Raw genomic sequence first — 13,043 nt, 5'->3', positions numbered from 1 at the left:
ATAATGATCAAAGAAATTGTCTGCGGGTCGTAACGCTGCGTGCAGAGAAGGGGCGCTCTGATTGGCTGGTCTTCTATTATTCCGCCCCTACACGCTTTTCTGATTGGTGTAATTCTGGGAAGGTGGCGCCAAAAAAGGAGCGGTATAATTAGCTGTCAAAGCCTGTTAAGGTAGGTTGAGCAATACTATCCATCTATAACATACTTTAAAGTAGCAAGTTTTTTTTTATTATTATTTTTAAGTTGGCAATGACATTACTCACACACAGTAAAAACAGTTGGATTATACCTTTTAATTTTTTTTTTTTTTTCGGTCCTGTTAGTCCAGCCACCAGGCTCTGGCATTCACAAAATGGCAAGCTTAATTAGTAAACAAATGAACACTATGAAATTTGAGTTTTAATCACATTTGTCGTTTATTTCATCAAAGTTCCCAATTGATTGTATTTGAGTCCAAGAAGATTAAAAACATATTTCTATCATAATATTTGTTCTACATATATTTAGTTTTTCATATGCAAACATGAACCTCACAAGTGAAACTGTAATTAGGAAACTCACAGATCTGCAAAAGCGTAGGCCTATGTGTTAATTGCATTAACATGAATAAAGAATATGAAAATAATACTGTCTGTGTGACATTTTAATTTCTTTCAAAGAATAGCTACAAAAATAAATACATGACATCTGTAACATATGCTATGTATTATATAAAAAGTTATGTGCACCAGCAGTTTGCTCTCTCAGGGATTACACATCTGGATCTGGTGTGATGTTAAAATCCTCAAACAAAAGATGATATCATGCTTAATCTGAATCATCCTTTCACCAGTGGGACAAGCTTGCCATCATTGAATTTAAATAGTGTATACACAGATTTTAAAATACTCTCTTTATGCAAATATACAACTTTTAGGTAAAAAAAGGAATTGTATTACAAAACCAGAAAACTGGCAAATATGGAAAAGAAATGCCCTGTTACTTAGTGACACAGTTTATGGAAAACAATTTGTCTGTCTCAGTTCTAGCTGAGGTGTAAACTAATGATTGCACTCTGGTTCAGAGAACAAACTAACCGTACACCAAATATTCTTAACTTATCTGAACTAGAGTGACTTCTTACAGTGTGCTACATTCTCAGATTATATTTATTATGTTGTTTGCACTGTGTCATGTTGTACTGATTACATTTTGTTCTTGTGATGGAACTGTGGGCCATGATAAAAATCACCATTGGTCATGTGTTGATGAGAAGAGAGAAGTTTTTTTTCTGGTTCTGTTGAGGTTTTTCAGGTCGTTTCTTCTAAAAACCTGCAGGGTGGGATATAGTTGCCTAGTCATACCAGCAGGATAACTGAAACTCACCGGCAAGATTGTCATGCAAAGTATTTGATTGTCGTGTTTTGCCTGTGATGCAACCTGTCTGACAAGTTTGTAATCTTGCACCAACAAAAAAAGATGTCACCTCATCACAGCCAAAAATAAAAAAAAGTTGTTGAACAAGTTCCTGTGCTTTCAAAAACATGAAACATCGAACTTGGAGCTGTTTTCCACAACTAAACATTACTGTGCCTGGGAGCATCAGAAAAACCCTTCTTGCTTATCACTTCTTACTTTCTTGATTCCCGGATCCACTCAGAAAGTCAAACAATCTGATGTGTAGGGCAGCATTCCTCCACAAAGGGACTGTACAATAGCGTTGCAGCCCCTCCCCCATGGCAGCACAGTCAACTACTACAAGGTGGAGAACAAAGCCACTCTTATTTCTTTTAGATGTGCAGGATGTGCTTTTCTACAAAGAGCCAAAGCTTCCTGTTTGACTGTATGGTGTGCACAGAGAAGATAAAGTAAATTAAGGGATAGATCCAAGTGCAGGCTACCTAAAATTTCCTGCTCAACAAACCGCAGGGATTACAAAGACAGCCTCTGTGTGAATGAGTTCACTCTAGACTAATGGGAGTCATGGGAAACAGTTTGTTTTGGATAAAACCAGTTAGTCTCATAATGCTTATGTAGCATCTGTCCAAAAGGTGACATCTAGTGTAAAATAATTACAACTACTATGTATTCATTGAATACTCCAACTGCATTATTAGCTATTTTACACTCTACAAATGCTTAGTTCCATCATTTTATGAGTTATGAAAATGTAAAACTGGGGTTTTATTGAAGTTGACTGTAGTTGAGAAAACAAACTCAATAAACTTAAGCTATTTAGTATTAGTCACATGAACAGTCTTTACACAACACATTTTCACTCTTAAGAGTCGGTTATTTGATATAAACGACTTACAGCTGCAATTATTGGAGCCATTTTGTATCAGGAACTGAATTCTATACTAAAATTGATTGTGGCTTATCTTGTTTTATTTGTTTTTTAAAGAAACAATCATGACTTAATTATAAGTATTAACATGACAGGTGGACAGCTTCAGTCCCTAACTGAGTGGTAAAGTAATGGTAAAATAACACAATAAATGCCCACATATATTCTGTTATATATTTAACATATTCCCAATTCAGCAGGGACCCTTGTACCTTAAATGTGGGGCTTTTACTTCACTTGTAGATAATGAAATGTGCTTAAACTGTACTGTTTTTAAATGTATCTGAATACTTCGTTAACTACTTCTTTACTGTGCAAAAGCTTTAGGTGCTTCATTTACAATCATGAAGGTGATCTGTCCTCATTTCACTCTGCAGAGTCATGACGTTTCAGCGACAAGATTGAAAAGTCATGCATAAGTGACATGGCCCCCAACAGCGCCCCAGTCATTACTTTTGGTGCCTTGAACTTGTGCACAGTATTAAATATGCAAAACGTGGTGAACCATTTACATAATGTGTAGGATGGTTTAACCTACTTAAAAACCAGACACAAACATCTGGCGTGACACATCATTGCACCACATTTTAAGCATTTTGATCACTCTGCCCCTCTTTTCCAAGGTTTTTTTTTTCTAGCTTTATTAAAACAGCTAGTGCACAGCAAGTAAAAAATATCCCTATAGACTATATGCTAGTTGGATCACCTATTGAAAATAAAAGCATTAGCCTACATATAAAATCTTTCCACACTTTTTGCTGATTGAGCTATAAATGAATTGCCTGATAGCTGCAAGTGAACAGGGCCTATCTTTTCATTTAAATTCCGAAGTAAAGTTTGACTAATTAATAAAAATAAAGAGGAAGAATTCCCTGAATGTATACAATATTTTTATTTTTTCAATTAGTGTAAATAGAGGATATGCTGTATTTATGTTGTTTTGGGGTTTTTTTGCATCAAAATAAATGTACCAGCTGCGCATCCTACAAAAGGTGCAGCTTATATCAATGCATAACTTACGTCTTGAACATGCTTATAGATTGGATTTAAACATTTTAGAGGAAATGAGTTTCACTTTAGCAGTAAATGATGCAACAGACAGACTTTGTCCCACCCTTTAAAATGGGACCCGGGGGGTGCGGCTTCAATAATAATATCCACCTAAAGGTGAGGCGTTGAGAGGGAGCGTGTGTCAACAGCGCCCCCGTCGACGGGATAGCGCCAGTAATCACGTGTTCTTCACGATGACTCGCCTAAGTTGGAGAAAAGTTTGACAAACGCAAAGGACCTCGGAGAAGTTGTCCAGACCTCGGAAAAGGAGCCAAGTTATCGATAATTATCGGCGTTTTCCCAATGGATTCTGTAGCGCAGGTAACGATGCTGTCAGGAAGCGGGGAGACGTTTAATGGCGCCCAGTGTTCGGACACTTTTTTAAAAGCAGCACACACTCAACTGTGTGTGTGTGAGTGTGTGCATATGTGTATTTGTGCGTTTGCTTGTTTGGCTTCTTTCTCACATTGTCTCTTTATTTCTCATTAGAAAGTGCTGACGTCGGGATTCAGTCTTGACCTGGCACCTCTGAAAGAGCCTTTGGCGTTTATCCGTGTGCTAGAATGGGTACGTTTTAGCAAATGTTCATTTTTTGGGGTTTTTTTTCTTTTTTTTTTTAACCATATGGTCCATGGCAGGGTGTGTTTTACACAAGCTGTCCATCCCTGTGGCTAAAATAGGTTACAGCTAGATTAGGCTGTTTTGTCTTGTGACCCACTTGCACGCCCAAAGAAACTATGCAAGTCTTGTTTTTGACCTAAAGTGTGAACAGTATTTCATTATTGCTCCATAGTTAGTTGGGCGTTTATCAGTTCATGGCTGTCAGGTCAGCTAATTTTAACATTTCAGCTTCATAACCAGCAGGTTTGAAGGCTAAAACTAGTGTGTGTCTAGGCATTTCCCTGTTCAGTGAGGTATTCAGAAAATGTATGCCATATAGAATATATATCGTTTTATTTTAATAGGTATTGTTATACATGCTTTCACTTTTATAAAACAAATATAGTTTCTGGGCAATTTGGGTTCTTTGAACTCTGCACACTGTTCATAGTGTTGGCCTCCTGTGATTAAGATATGGGTTTCCTGTCAAGAGAGTGTTGCACAAAATAAAGGGAAGTGTGTGTGTGTGTGTAACCGTTAACGTTTTCACGCCAACATGTCTCATTTTATCTGCTTTCCGTGGTGGCAGGTCTTCTCCATATTTGCCTTTGCTACCACTTGTGGTTACACTGGCACAACTAGTGTCAACATCCAGTGCCATGGGAGTGACAGCAAAGAAATACATGCAGAGTTTAACTACCCATTCAGGTGTGTCTCAGCAAATACAGTCAATGAGGAAACCGTTTCCTGGAGAGTGCTGTTTGCTTTCAGGATTGTAATAAGTAAAAAATATGCTCTCTCTGTTTGCACAGGTTGTCGCAGCATCCCTATAATGTTCCTGACTGTGTAGTCAATCAGACTAACACCACTACTTACTACCTGACTGGAGACCACACGTCCTCTGCACAGTTTTACGTCTGTATTGGAGTGTTGGCCTTTCTCTACAGCACTGCCACGCTAGTCCTTTACTTGGGCTACCAGCACTTGTATAGAGAATCCAGTCGTGGCCCCATCACGGTATGTTTGTCTGGATATTTCTCTGGTGCTTTGGTGAAGTGTTTGTACTCATCCAGGTCCTCCTCTGCATATATGAATGACTTATAGATGGACACTAGTTCAAGCAGTGAAGTGTCGCGTGTGTTTGTTTTTTTTTGTTTTTTTTTTTTTTAATTGACAGATCTAGTTTTATCGAAGTGGGCAACACTTATAGCTTGTCTTTTGTATGTTAAATTTTCCATTTCATTTGCTGAAGTATTCCAAACTGTGTCTGCTGTAAGTTGGAATCCAACAGGAGGCCAGAGAAAGTGCATTTTACAGAGTTATGTAAATGAAACAATAGGAAGGGTGTGGCTTGCAAACAGCTAGGGACACAGTGGTAGGTCTCCATTCAAGAAAGTTCCTTGAGTGAAGTTACCACTGTGGACAGTTTCTTACTGATATTATTTCTGTTCTGCTCTGTAAGGACCTATTGGTAACTGCGGCCTTGGCCTTCCTGTGGTTGGCATCATCCTCTGCTTGGGCTAAAGGCGTGTCTGATGTGAAGTGGGCAACCAGTCCTTTAACCATTATAGGTTTTCTAAATGTTTGCAAGGATGGCAAAAACAAGTGCACCTCAGGTGCTGTTCCTCAAATGGGCCGATTAAATGCCTCAGTGGTAAGTTGAATTAATCTTTTTCATATGTTTTGAATGTTTCGTGTACAACAACTTCTGATATTTGACTTATGTCTTATTCTTTGGCAGGTTTTTGGTTTTCTTAACCTCATCCTTTGGGGTGGCAACTGCTGGTTCATTTACAAGGAAACACCTTATCACAAATCAACTAATCAGCCTGCAGAAGTGGAGGGGGGCGTTAGACCATCATAAAATGCCTAACATGCAGTGTTATTCAGTGAGTCATTTTGGTACTAATTGTTAAAAGGAAATATTGTAGAATACAAGTTATACATTTCTAAAACTGAGTGCTCCTTTTTTGTAATGGTTTAATTTTAGATCTCAGATTGTATTGTCTCATACATTCAGAAGGTACTAACAAAGGTTGTTCAGATTGAAATTAGTATTGGAAATTGAAGCAGTCAAAAATCGTATTTACATAGATTTTCTGTTTACATGTTTTAAAATATTTATACCCAAGTATCCAAAAAAAGTGTTATCTCAAATGGGACAGGAGATAGTGGTTGTACCTGTTGATGATAAATCATACTACAGCATCATTAAGTTTGACAACTTTTTTTTTTTTTTTCTGTACCATGCAATATTTTTGCCATTGCCAATGTCTTTAAAAAAAAACTCAGGGCTATCAAATGTAGGGTTTGTAAAATAACTAATGAATAGAAAATACTTGCAGTGCATTTATTAACACGAGTCCAGACCAGAAAATAGACATTCTGGCCTAAATTATTCAGTAAGCATAAAAAATGTTAAGTAGTAGTTCATCTGTAAAATAATACAGTTGCCAATATGGGATGTATAATGGTTGAAGTCATTTTTATTTAATAATTTTTGTCACGCTACGCCTTTTCACTGTTTGGTGAAAAAGTAAATATGTCTATTTACAGAACATTTCAATTGAATTTTACATTTAAAATGATTACATTTATTTGATAGAATTTCAGTTTATTTTCTTTGAAAGATGTTTTTTTTTTTATGTTCTACATGGTAATGACAGAAGTTCAAAGAAAATATGCCAACTTCCTAATGTATTGGAATATCATTGTTCTACAAATTGTAAAGCCTTAGCTAATCGGTACTTGCTTTTCATTGTTTTGTAAACAATTGACTGATCTCTAACCCGTTACTAATTAACTGTTTTTTATAATAATTTTTTCCAGACTTCTACCTCTGCTTTGTTATACGGGAGGACATGATGTGTTCGTTATTACTGCTATTATGATTTTCTTTGCCTGATTCAGTTTGTTGCTTAAACCATCACTGTGTTGACAGTAGTCACAGTCGTTGCTGACGTGATGTGCTCTGTATCATTAAATGGAAGAATTGGACTTATGTGATTTTTTTTTTTTTTTTTTAATTTTTAATGCTTGGTGCTTGGTACTTTGCACACATGCAGTACTTAAATGTTTATTGGGCAGTTGAACCAGAGTTGACACCTTCCACACACACTGAGCATAAGATACACAAAGTCAAGTGTAATCAGCCACACCACAGTTCCTGCTTCTCACCGTTCCAGATATGTTTTGTTTGCATTAACCATGCAAGGCAAAGAGTCCAAGACAAGAGTCCTGAGGATACTAATGTATTGTATTATATATATTATACACCCCAATGGTGCCTTATCAGAAAATAGTGTTTCAAAAACATGGTTTGAGTAAAATTTCAACTTGACCAGCCAACAATGTTGATTGCCTAGATTAGTTTCTTTGTTTATTTTATGATGATGTGTGAAATGAATGGCTTTTGGCCAAGCTTGCGATGGAAATGAGAGAGTGGAGTATGTGTCCACATGTTTATTTCCAGTTTTAGTTTGATACAGGACCACACCGTTGGACACTAAATCCCGGTTATGTGCGGCCGCGAGCTTGGCGGCGCGGGTGTGATGCGCGTGAACAAACGGCGTTACCTCGAGAACGCGCAAGAGCAGCAATGGCCGCTTTGAATCGGCGAAACCCTGATCTCAGCGACCTGGTCGGATTAAACTGGAGTTGTTGGGTCGACAGGGTGAATGTTTTGTCATCAGACGGTGAGTTTCCCGCCCTGCCCCTCAAGTAGTTTTCATCATGTCATCGTGTTAACGTGCTTTGATTTATTAGTGTTAAGTACACGGAGCGGTAGAAAGCGCGACCTAAACAAAAGACCTGCCGGTCCTAGTGCTGGGTGTGTTTGGTGCGTTTACTGACTGTTCTCTTACCAAACTAAAGGAAAAAAAATTAAGTAATTATTTCGTATTTTATAAAATATTAATAAAACACTTGGTAGTAAACACATAGCCAACAGCTCGCAGATGTATTCGTCGTTACTGTCACGCTAAAAACAACACTCCTTAAGTAGGATTTGTCCAGCTTGTTAACAAAAGTGACCAGCCAACATTAGCTGGTTGGTAAAGAAGCTTCTGGAAGTGGGTGTATACGTTACAGCAGATATTTGAAGCATTAACGTTGCGTTTTATCTGGTTAACTTTAATTGACTTTGATGTAAAACATCAAATCTGGAGTTCTGACTCATGTGAAAGTTATGTTCTGGTTTTTACTCAGCAAAGCAAAACATGTTTTGCAAATTATCCAGGTTAAACTGGTTCCTGGAAAAGGCTACAGGAATGCCCTAACCTCAGCATCCTATGTGGACTGTTTTTGTCTTTCCCACAGCTGGGTCTGATGTTGAGGACAGCAGCAAGTATGTGAGGATCGGGTCTGAGACCATGACCCTGAGGAAAGAAGGTGATCTGTGATTCCTTAAACTCAAGACTGCAGTAATCACCTCAGGCTGAGGTATCACAAAATGTCTTTCACTATAACTCTGTTTTGCATTGTTCTCTGCAGATATGCACATATATGGCCACTGCCCTGCACAGGATGATTTCTGTCTAGTGGTGTGCAGCCACTGTGGCCAGGTGGTGAAGCCTCAAGCCTTCGAGAAGCACTGCGAGAGGCGGCACGGCCCTCTTACAAAGATGTGTGGCCAGTCACTGTCTTTGGCTCCACAGCAGCGACCTCACCCTGACTGGTCTCCTTCAAATCTTTCCTCCTCTAGAGAGAGGCAGAAGGGTGCCAGATGTCATGAGGGCGGTCGCCTGTCCTCAGCAGTGTTACCTGTCCACCAGCACAAACCTACTAAAGCCCAGAAAGAGGCTGTGAGGTACTGTTTACGATTACCTAAGAAGACAAATAAATGTATATGAGTTTAAAAGTGGTACTAAATACAATAACTCTTTTCAATGTGGTTGCGTTTAGTTCAGCCACCAGAGCTAAGGAATCCTAGTACCCAGTAAATTGACATCTAACGTCAAATGCTGAGCAGTGTGAGCCAAGTTAGAAATTGTTTTTATTTTAATACCCATTGGGTCTTGCAAAAACCTGAATTTTGTTGCTTCATCTTAATTGCATGAATCCCATAAGACAGTTTTTAAGTTTACTTTTCAAACTACGTCCTCAGTTCACCTTTAGTGGAGAAGTTCACTCCGGAGAGCCACCCCCTCCTGCACCACTCTTTCTCCACACCATGCCACAGGGATTCTCCACGGCACTCAGGACCTCTGCACCCTGGTTCCTGTTCTTCCTCCACACCTCCGTCAGAGAAACGTTCTCTGCAGAAGGCCACAGCTAGGCAGCTCAGTCAGTCTCTTAGTCATTTCCAGGGAACAAAGACCTACAGTCAAAATTACAAAAACATAGACAGTAAGTCAACTCTGTGTGTATCTTCTGTTGTTGTTTCTTGTCCCTGGGGCTTTTCTGCCACAGCTCTAAATTCTCAGTGATTCTTAAACATTTATCATATGAACGTATAGCGCCTCTCCACCAGCATGGATCATGTTTGACAGCAGGTGTCCTGCTATTGCTAACTAACAGCTGCTTGCTTTCCTTTTAAATAGAGAAAGAATGCATCCTGAACCAACACTGTGGAGTTTTGGATCCAGAAAAGAAGAAGCTGCACAGCTGGGGGCTTATATGCAAGGTAAATTCTCAGCTTCTTTCCATGGCTAAACTTACCCATTATTCTTACCAGTATCTTCATTGTTGTACATTAGCAACATAGTCCTTTTAGTGGTTGCTTTTGACTGAAATATGCAACATTTTATCATATGGTCTGGTTGAGATCATCTCTCTTTTTTCCCCTGTTCTGCTGCTCTACACAGACTGATAACATCCACCAGCAGCAGAAAGCCCTGGGAAAGACCAAGACCACTCATCAGTTGACGTTGGAGCAGAGAACTGCCTCAGCGGGTCGAGATATAGAAAAGCATCCTGTCAAATCAAAAGTCAAAGCGCAGCATTTAGATGATAAAATAACTCAGGGCAACAAAAGCAAATTGAACAGCAATTGCCACATTTCCAGGTAAGGAATACCTTGATGTTGATACTGGTTCTAAATATTTTTTCACATTGAAGCTGTTCTTGAGTTTATCTTATTATTTTTGTATGGTTTTGCCTTCAAGCAGTTCCAGGGATATATCAGAAAGCTTTCTTGAAGAAGACTGTGACAGCACCGTTGAAGTGGAAGTACAACCTCCCTATCCGTTCAACCAGAGCCTGCCATCAAGTGAGGAGAGCGAGGATGATGAGCAGGAGGAGGCCAGAGACCTGGCTGCCTCACCCCAGCACCCCAAACCTCTTGGAGTGAGTGCAGAAATATTCAAGAAACGCATCACCAGCCATTCAAGAAAGATGTGTATTAAAACGCATATGAAAAACTGTTTCCATAGGACAGAGGAGTGTGTATGTATTTATAAAATCGTTTCTGTTCTATAGTTATGCACTTTTGGATGCCGCACATTGGGTTGCAACATCTTCACCTTTGACCGGCGTTTGCACCACCTCCGGCTTGCTCTTAGTGCCATGATGGAGCACCACATCAGCACACAATTGAGGAAGTGAGTATCGCTGCTCTGTACTTGGCAGAAATGTCACTTTTGACACTGAGCCAGGATCCAGTACACGCTCATGTGTATCCTTGAACTAGACACTAATTCCACTCTAGGGTAATACTCTGAAGCTGAAGCTGGTTTCTCAACTGCTGGGATTAATACGTTGCTACATAACAATTGTTCTTATGAAGATGCATTGAGGTGTAACATAATGGTAAATTGACTGGACAACAGACACTTGAGCTTTGTTTTTCCAGTTGCTGTCATTGTGTGTGGGCTGAAGCTATACTGTATGTTGGTTTGCATCATCCCTCAAACAATGAAATATTTTTTTATTATGTGATACACAATGGCCAGACATGATCTAATACTCAACATGCTCTAACAGTTTGAAGAAGATGATAGCATTGATGGTAAGAAAAACTTAAGCTGAAATATGTGCAGACTAAACTGCAGCAACATTAGCTAACATTTGGGAGATTCAGCTACTAAATTATATATGTCATAACAAAATGAGGTTGGAGCCAGATCAAGATAAGTGAAATATATATATATATCTTTTATTCTATTTACTTGGAAAACAGGAACATAATCAGCATCATGTTTGTCCTTTGAATACAGGAGAATACCCCCAGTATCATCAGGTTTCAGGTCTCATAATGTCACACCACAAACTGGCAGGACTGGGGCTAGACCTTCCCAGTCCGCTACCTCCTTTGGCTTTGAGTCTACCTCCATGGGAAAACTGGAAAACAGAAGCAGTCAGCACAGCTCGGACATTTCCAAACCACCTTCTTCCACCACCTCCTCGAGCCTTGGGCTTGGCCGACAGCTCAGCCTTATTGGGCGACCCAGCAAGGAGGTGGAGCTTATGCAAGATGCAAGTGCAGCACAGAAAACTACCAAACTGCCACACAAGGGTGATCGCAAACCCTCCAGATATATCAGGGATCCCCCACCTCGTGAGAAGGTCCAGCGATATCCACCCTCATCTCGAGGAGTGGCCAGTGGTACCTTCTCACATGAAAAGAAGCCATGTCCACCTGTGCCACTACAGCCCTCAGAGAGACACTTACCAGGTTTGGAGAAGTGTCCACCTGTCCCTACAGGAATCCACTGCTCCCCCAGAAGCAGAGCGAGACCCTCAGGGATTCTGCAGAAGGGTTACGATCATGGCCATCTTGGCCAAAAGCGCAAAGGAATGAAAGAGTCACCACCAATCAGCCCCTCATTATCCAGAACCTCCAAGTGTAAACGCTTGTCCTCGCCTTCCTGCTCCAGCCTTCTCACCTGGAAGGGAGAGAATATTGAGGATATGCTTTTCTGGGGTCTGGAGACAAGATCCAACTCCTAAAGAGTGAGTATAGACTCACTCTGTAAATACAGTGGGTTGCACATCATGATTGTAGTTGTACGTTGATGTGAGCCAGTACCCATCCATCCATTATCTATACCTGCTTATTCCTAACCAGGGTCACAGGGATCTGCTGGAGCCTATCCCAGCTCTCTTTTGGGTGAAAGGCAGGGGTACACCCTGGACAGGTCACCAGTCCATCACAGGGCCACATAGAGACACACAACCACACACACTCACACTCATTCCTATGGGCAATTTAGAGTCACCAATCAATGAGCCAGTATCTAAAACTGTAAAATAGATGAATGACAGTTTAAATCTTTGTGATCTGAGCTTGATGTTTGTTTTTTAACATTTAATATTTTTGTGACTGTTGCTATTTATCTCTCATCTTTACAGCTAATAAAGAGGATAGCTGTGAAAGGACCAGGTTACAGGTGCCAATGCCAGTGTAATAAGAGTATCTGAATGTGTTTTGTGTGTGCATTTTTGTCCACATTTATTTATGTTTTCACATGTTTCTGCACAGGCATCAAGAATAAGTACTTGACTTCATATTAATGTATGTTTATTTTTGAAAAATTTTTTATTTTTCTACCAGGCTGAATGTTTCTGTTTCTTACCTGTTTATGAACATAAAATACCTCATTATACTCATGATGCTGCTAAAATAAATGTATTTTCATGGCAAAACATTTAGTAAATGTTTAAATCTGTGACATGTCTTCCACTATTTTTGCAGAGTTCTGTTCTGATAGATGGTTAAATATTTACTACCTTTAATCATCAGCATCTGCAGTTCAGTCAACTGTGGTCAGTTTTTTACTCATTTCATGGAATTAGCAACAGGTGGATTTGAAGGTTTTTCTCTGATTGTTGCTATTGCCACTTTGATCATAGAGGCAGAAAGGATTTTTTTATCTTACTATCAGACAGCATACTGAGTTTTTTCAGTTATATATTCAGGTGTGCAGTATTTTTTCTATTATTTTTTCTGAATTAGGTTACTACAATCAAAAGTTTGATATGGATGTTTTTAGAAACATGAAAAATAATTTGTTTAAATATGTTAACTCCTTTAATTTTCAACGTAATACCAGTTTACAATGGAAGTGGTCTGTCAGTCAGGAAAGGAAGACATTTGCAAGCAATAGTGTAGTGCTTAAAAATAACCAGTA

The 13,043-nt window shown here is 39.3% G+C and overlaps 2 protein-coding genes across 5 annotated transcripts; both read left to right on the top strand.

Moving 5' to 3' along the window:
• The first annotated feature begins 3,526 nt into the window (after positions 1 to 3,526).
• Positions 3,527 to 6,972, top strand: sypl2b (synaptophysin-like 2b). The gene is made up of 6 exons (XM_026331869.2): positions 3,527 to 3,696; positions 3,865 to 3,942; positions 4,565 to 4,683; positions 4,788 to 4,992; positions 5,438 to 5,629; positions 5,717 to 6,972. The coding sequence occupies exons 1-6, from the start codon at positions 3,679 to 3,681 to the stop codon at positions 5,837 to 5,839; spliced, it is 735 nt and encodes a 244-aa protein (XP_026187654.1). The 5' UTR covers positions 3,527 to 3,678; the 3' UTR covers positions 5,840 to 6,972.
• Positions 6,973 to 7,371: 399 nt separating this feature from the next.
• Positions 7,372 to 12,571, top strand: atxn7l2b (ataxin 7-like 2b). Of its 4 annotated transcripts, none has more exons than XM_026332743.2 (10): positions 7,372 to 7,670; positions 8,293 to 8,364; positions 8,467 to 8,782; positions 9,080 to 9,321; positions 9,516 to 9,598; positions 9,780 to 9,979; positions 10,080 to 10,260; positions 10,393 to 10,514; positions 11,130 to 11,865; positions 12,265 to 12,571. In XM_026332743.2, exons 1-9 carry the CDS (start codon positions 7,574 to 7,576, stop codon positions 11,860 to 11,862), a joined length of 2,046 nt encoding a protein of 681 aa, XP_026188528.1. In that variant the 5' UTR covers positions 7,372 to 7,573; the 3' UTR covers positions 11,863 to 11,865; positions 12,265 to 12,571. The 4 variants fall into 4 exon arrangements, with proteins under 4 accessions (XP_026188528.1, XP_026188530.1, XP_026188531.1 ...); XM_026332745.1 differs by lacking the exon at positions 12,265 to 12,571 and adding an exon at positions 11,981 to 12,003; XM_026332746.2 differs by having other exon boundaries at positions 10,083 to 10,260; positions 11,130 to 12,571.
• Positions 12,572 to 13,043: the final 472 nt, after the last annotated feature.

Source organism: Mastacembelus armatus, chromosome 7, assembly GCF_900324485.2.
Source record: "Mastacembelus armatus chromosome 7, fMasArm1.2, whole genome shotgun sequence".
In the NCBI taxonomy this organism is placed as follows: Eukaryota; Metazoa; Chordata; class Actinopteri; order Synbranchiformes; family Mastacembelidae; genus Mastacembelus; species Mastacembelus armatus.
This window is presented reverse-complemented; position numbering and strand designations above follow the sequence as displayed.

Bases quoted from the DNA above. Each gene is read 5' to 3' on its own strand.
- sypl2b (XM_026331869.2), top strand. The intron at 3,943-4,564 runs GTACGTTTTAGC...CCGTGGTGGCAG, and splicing joins TTATCCGTGTGCTAGAATGG to GTCTTCTCCATATTTGCCTT. The intron at 4,684-4,787 runs GTGTGTCTCAGC...CTGTTTGCACAG, and splicing joins GAGTTTAACTACCCATTCAG to GTTGTCGCAGCATCCCTATA.
- atxn7l2b (XM_026332743.2), top strand. From the start codon at position 7,574: ATGGCCGCTTTGAATCGGCGAAACCCTGATCTCAGCGACCTGGTCGGA. The intron at 7,671-8,292 runs GTGAGTTTCCCG...TCTTTCCCACAG, and splicing joins GAATGTTTTGTCATCAGACG to CTGGGTCTGATGTTGAGGAC. The intron at 8,783-9,079 runs GTACTGTTTACG...CTACGTCCTCAG, and splicing joins GCCCAGAAAGAGGCTGTGAG to TTCACCTTTAGTGGAGAAGT.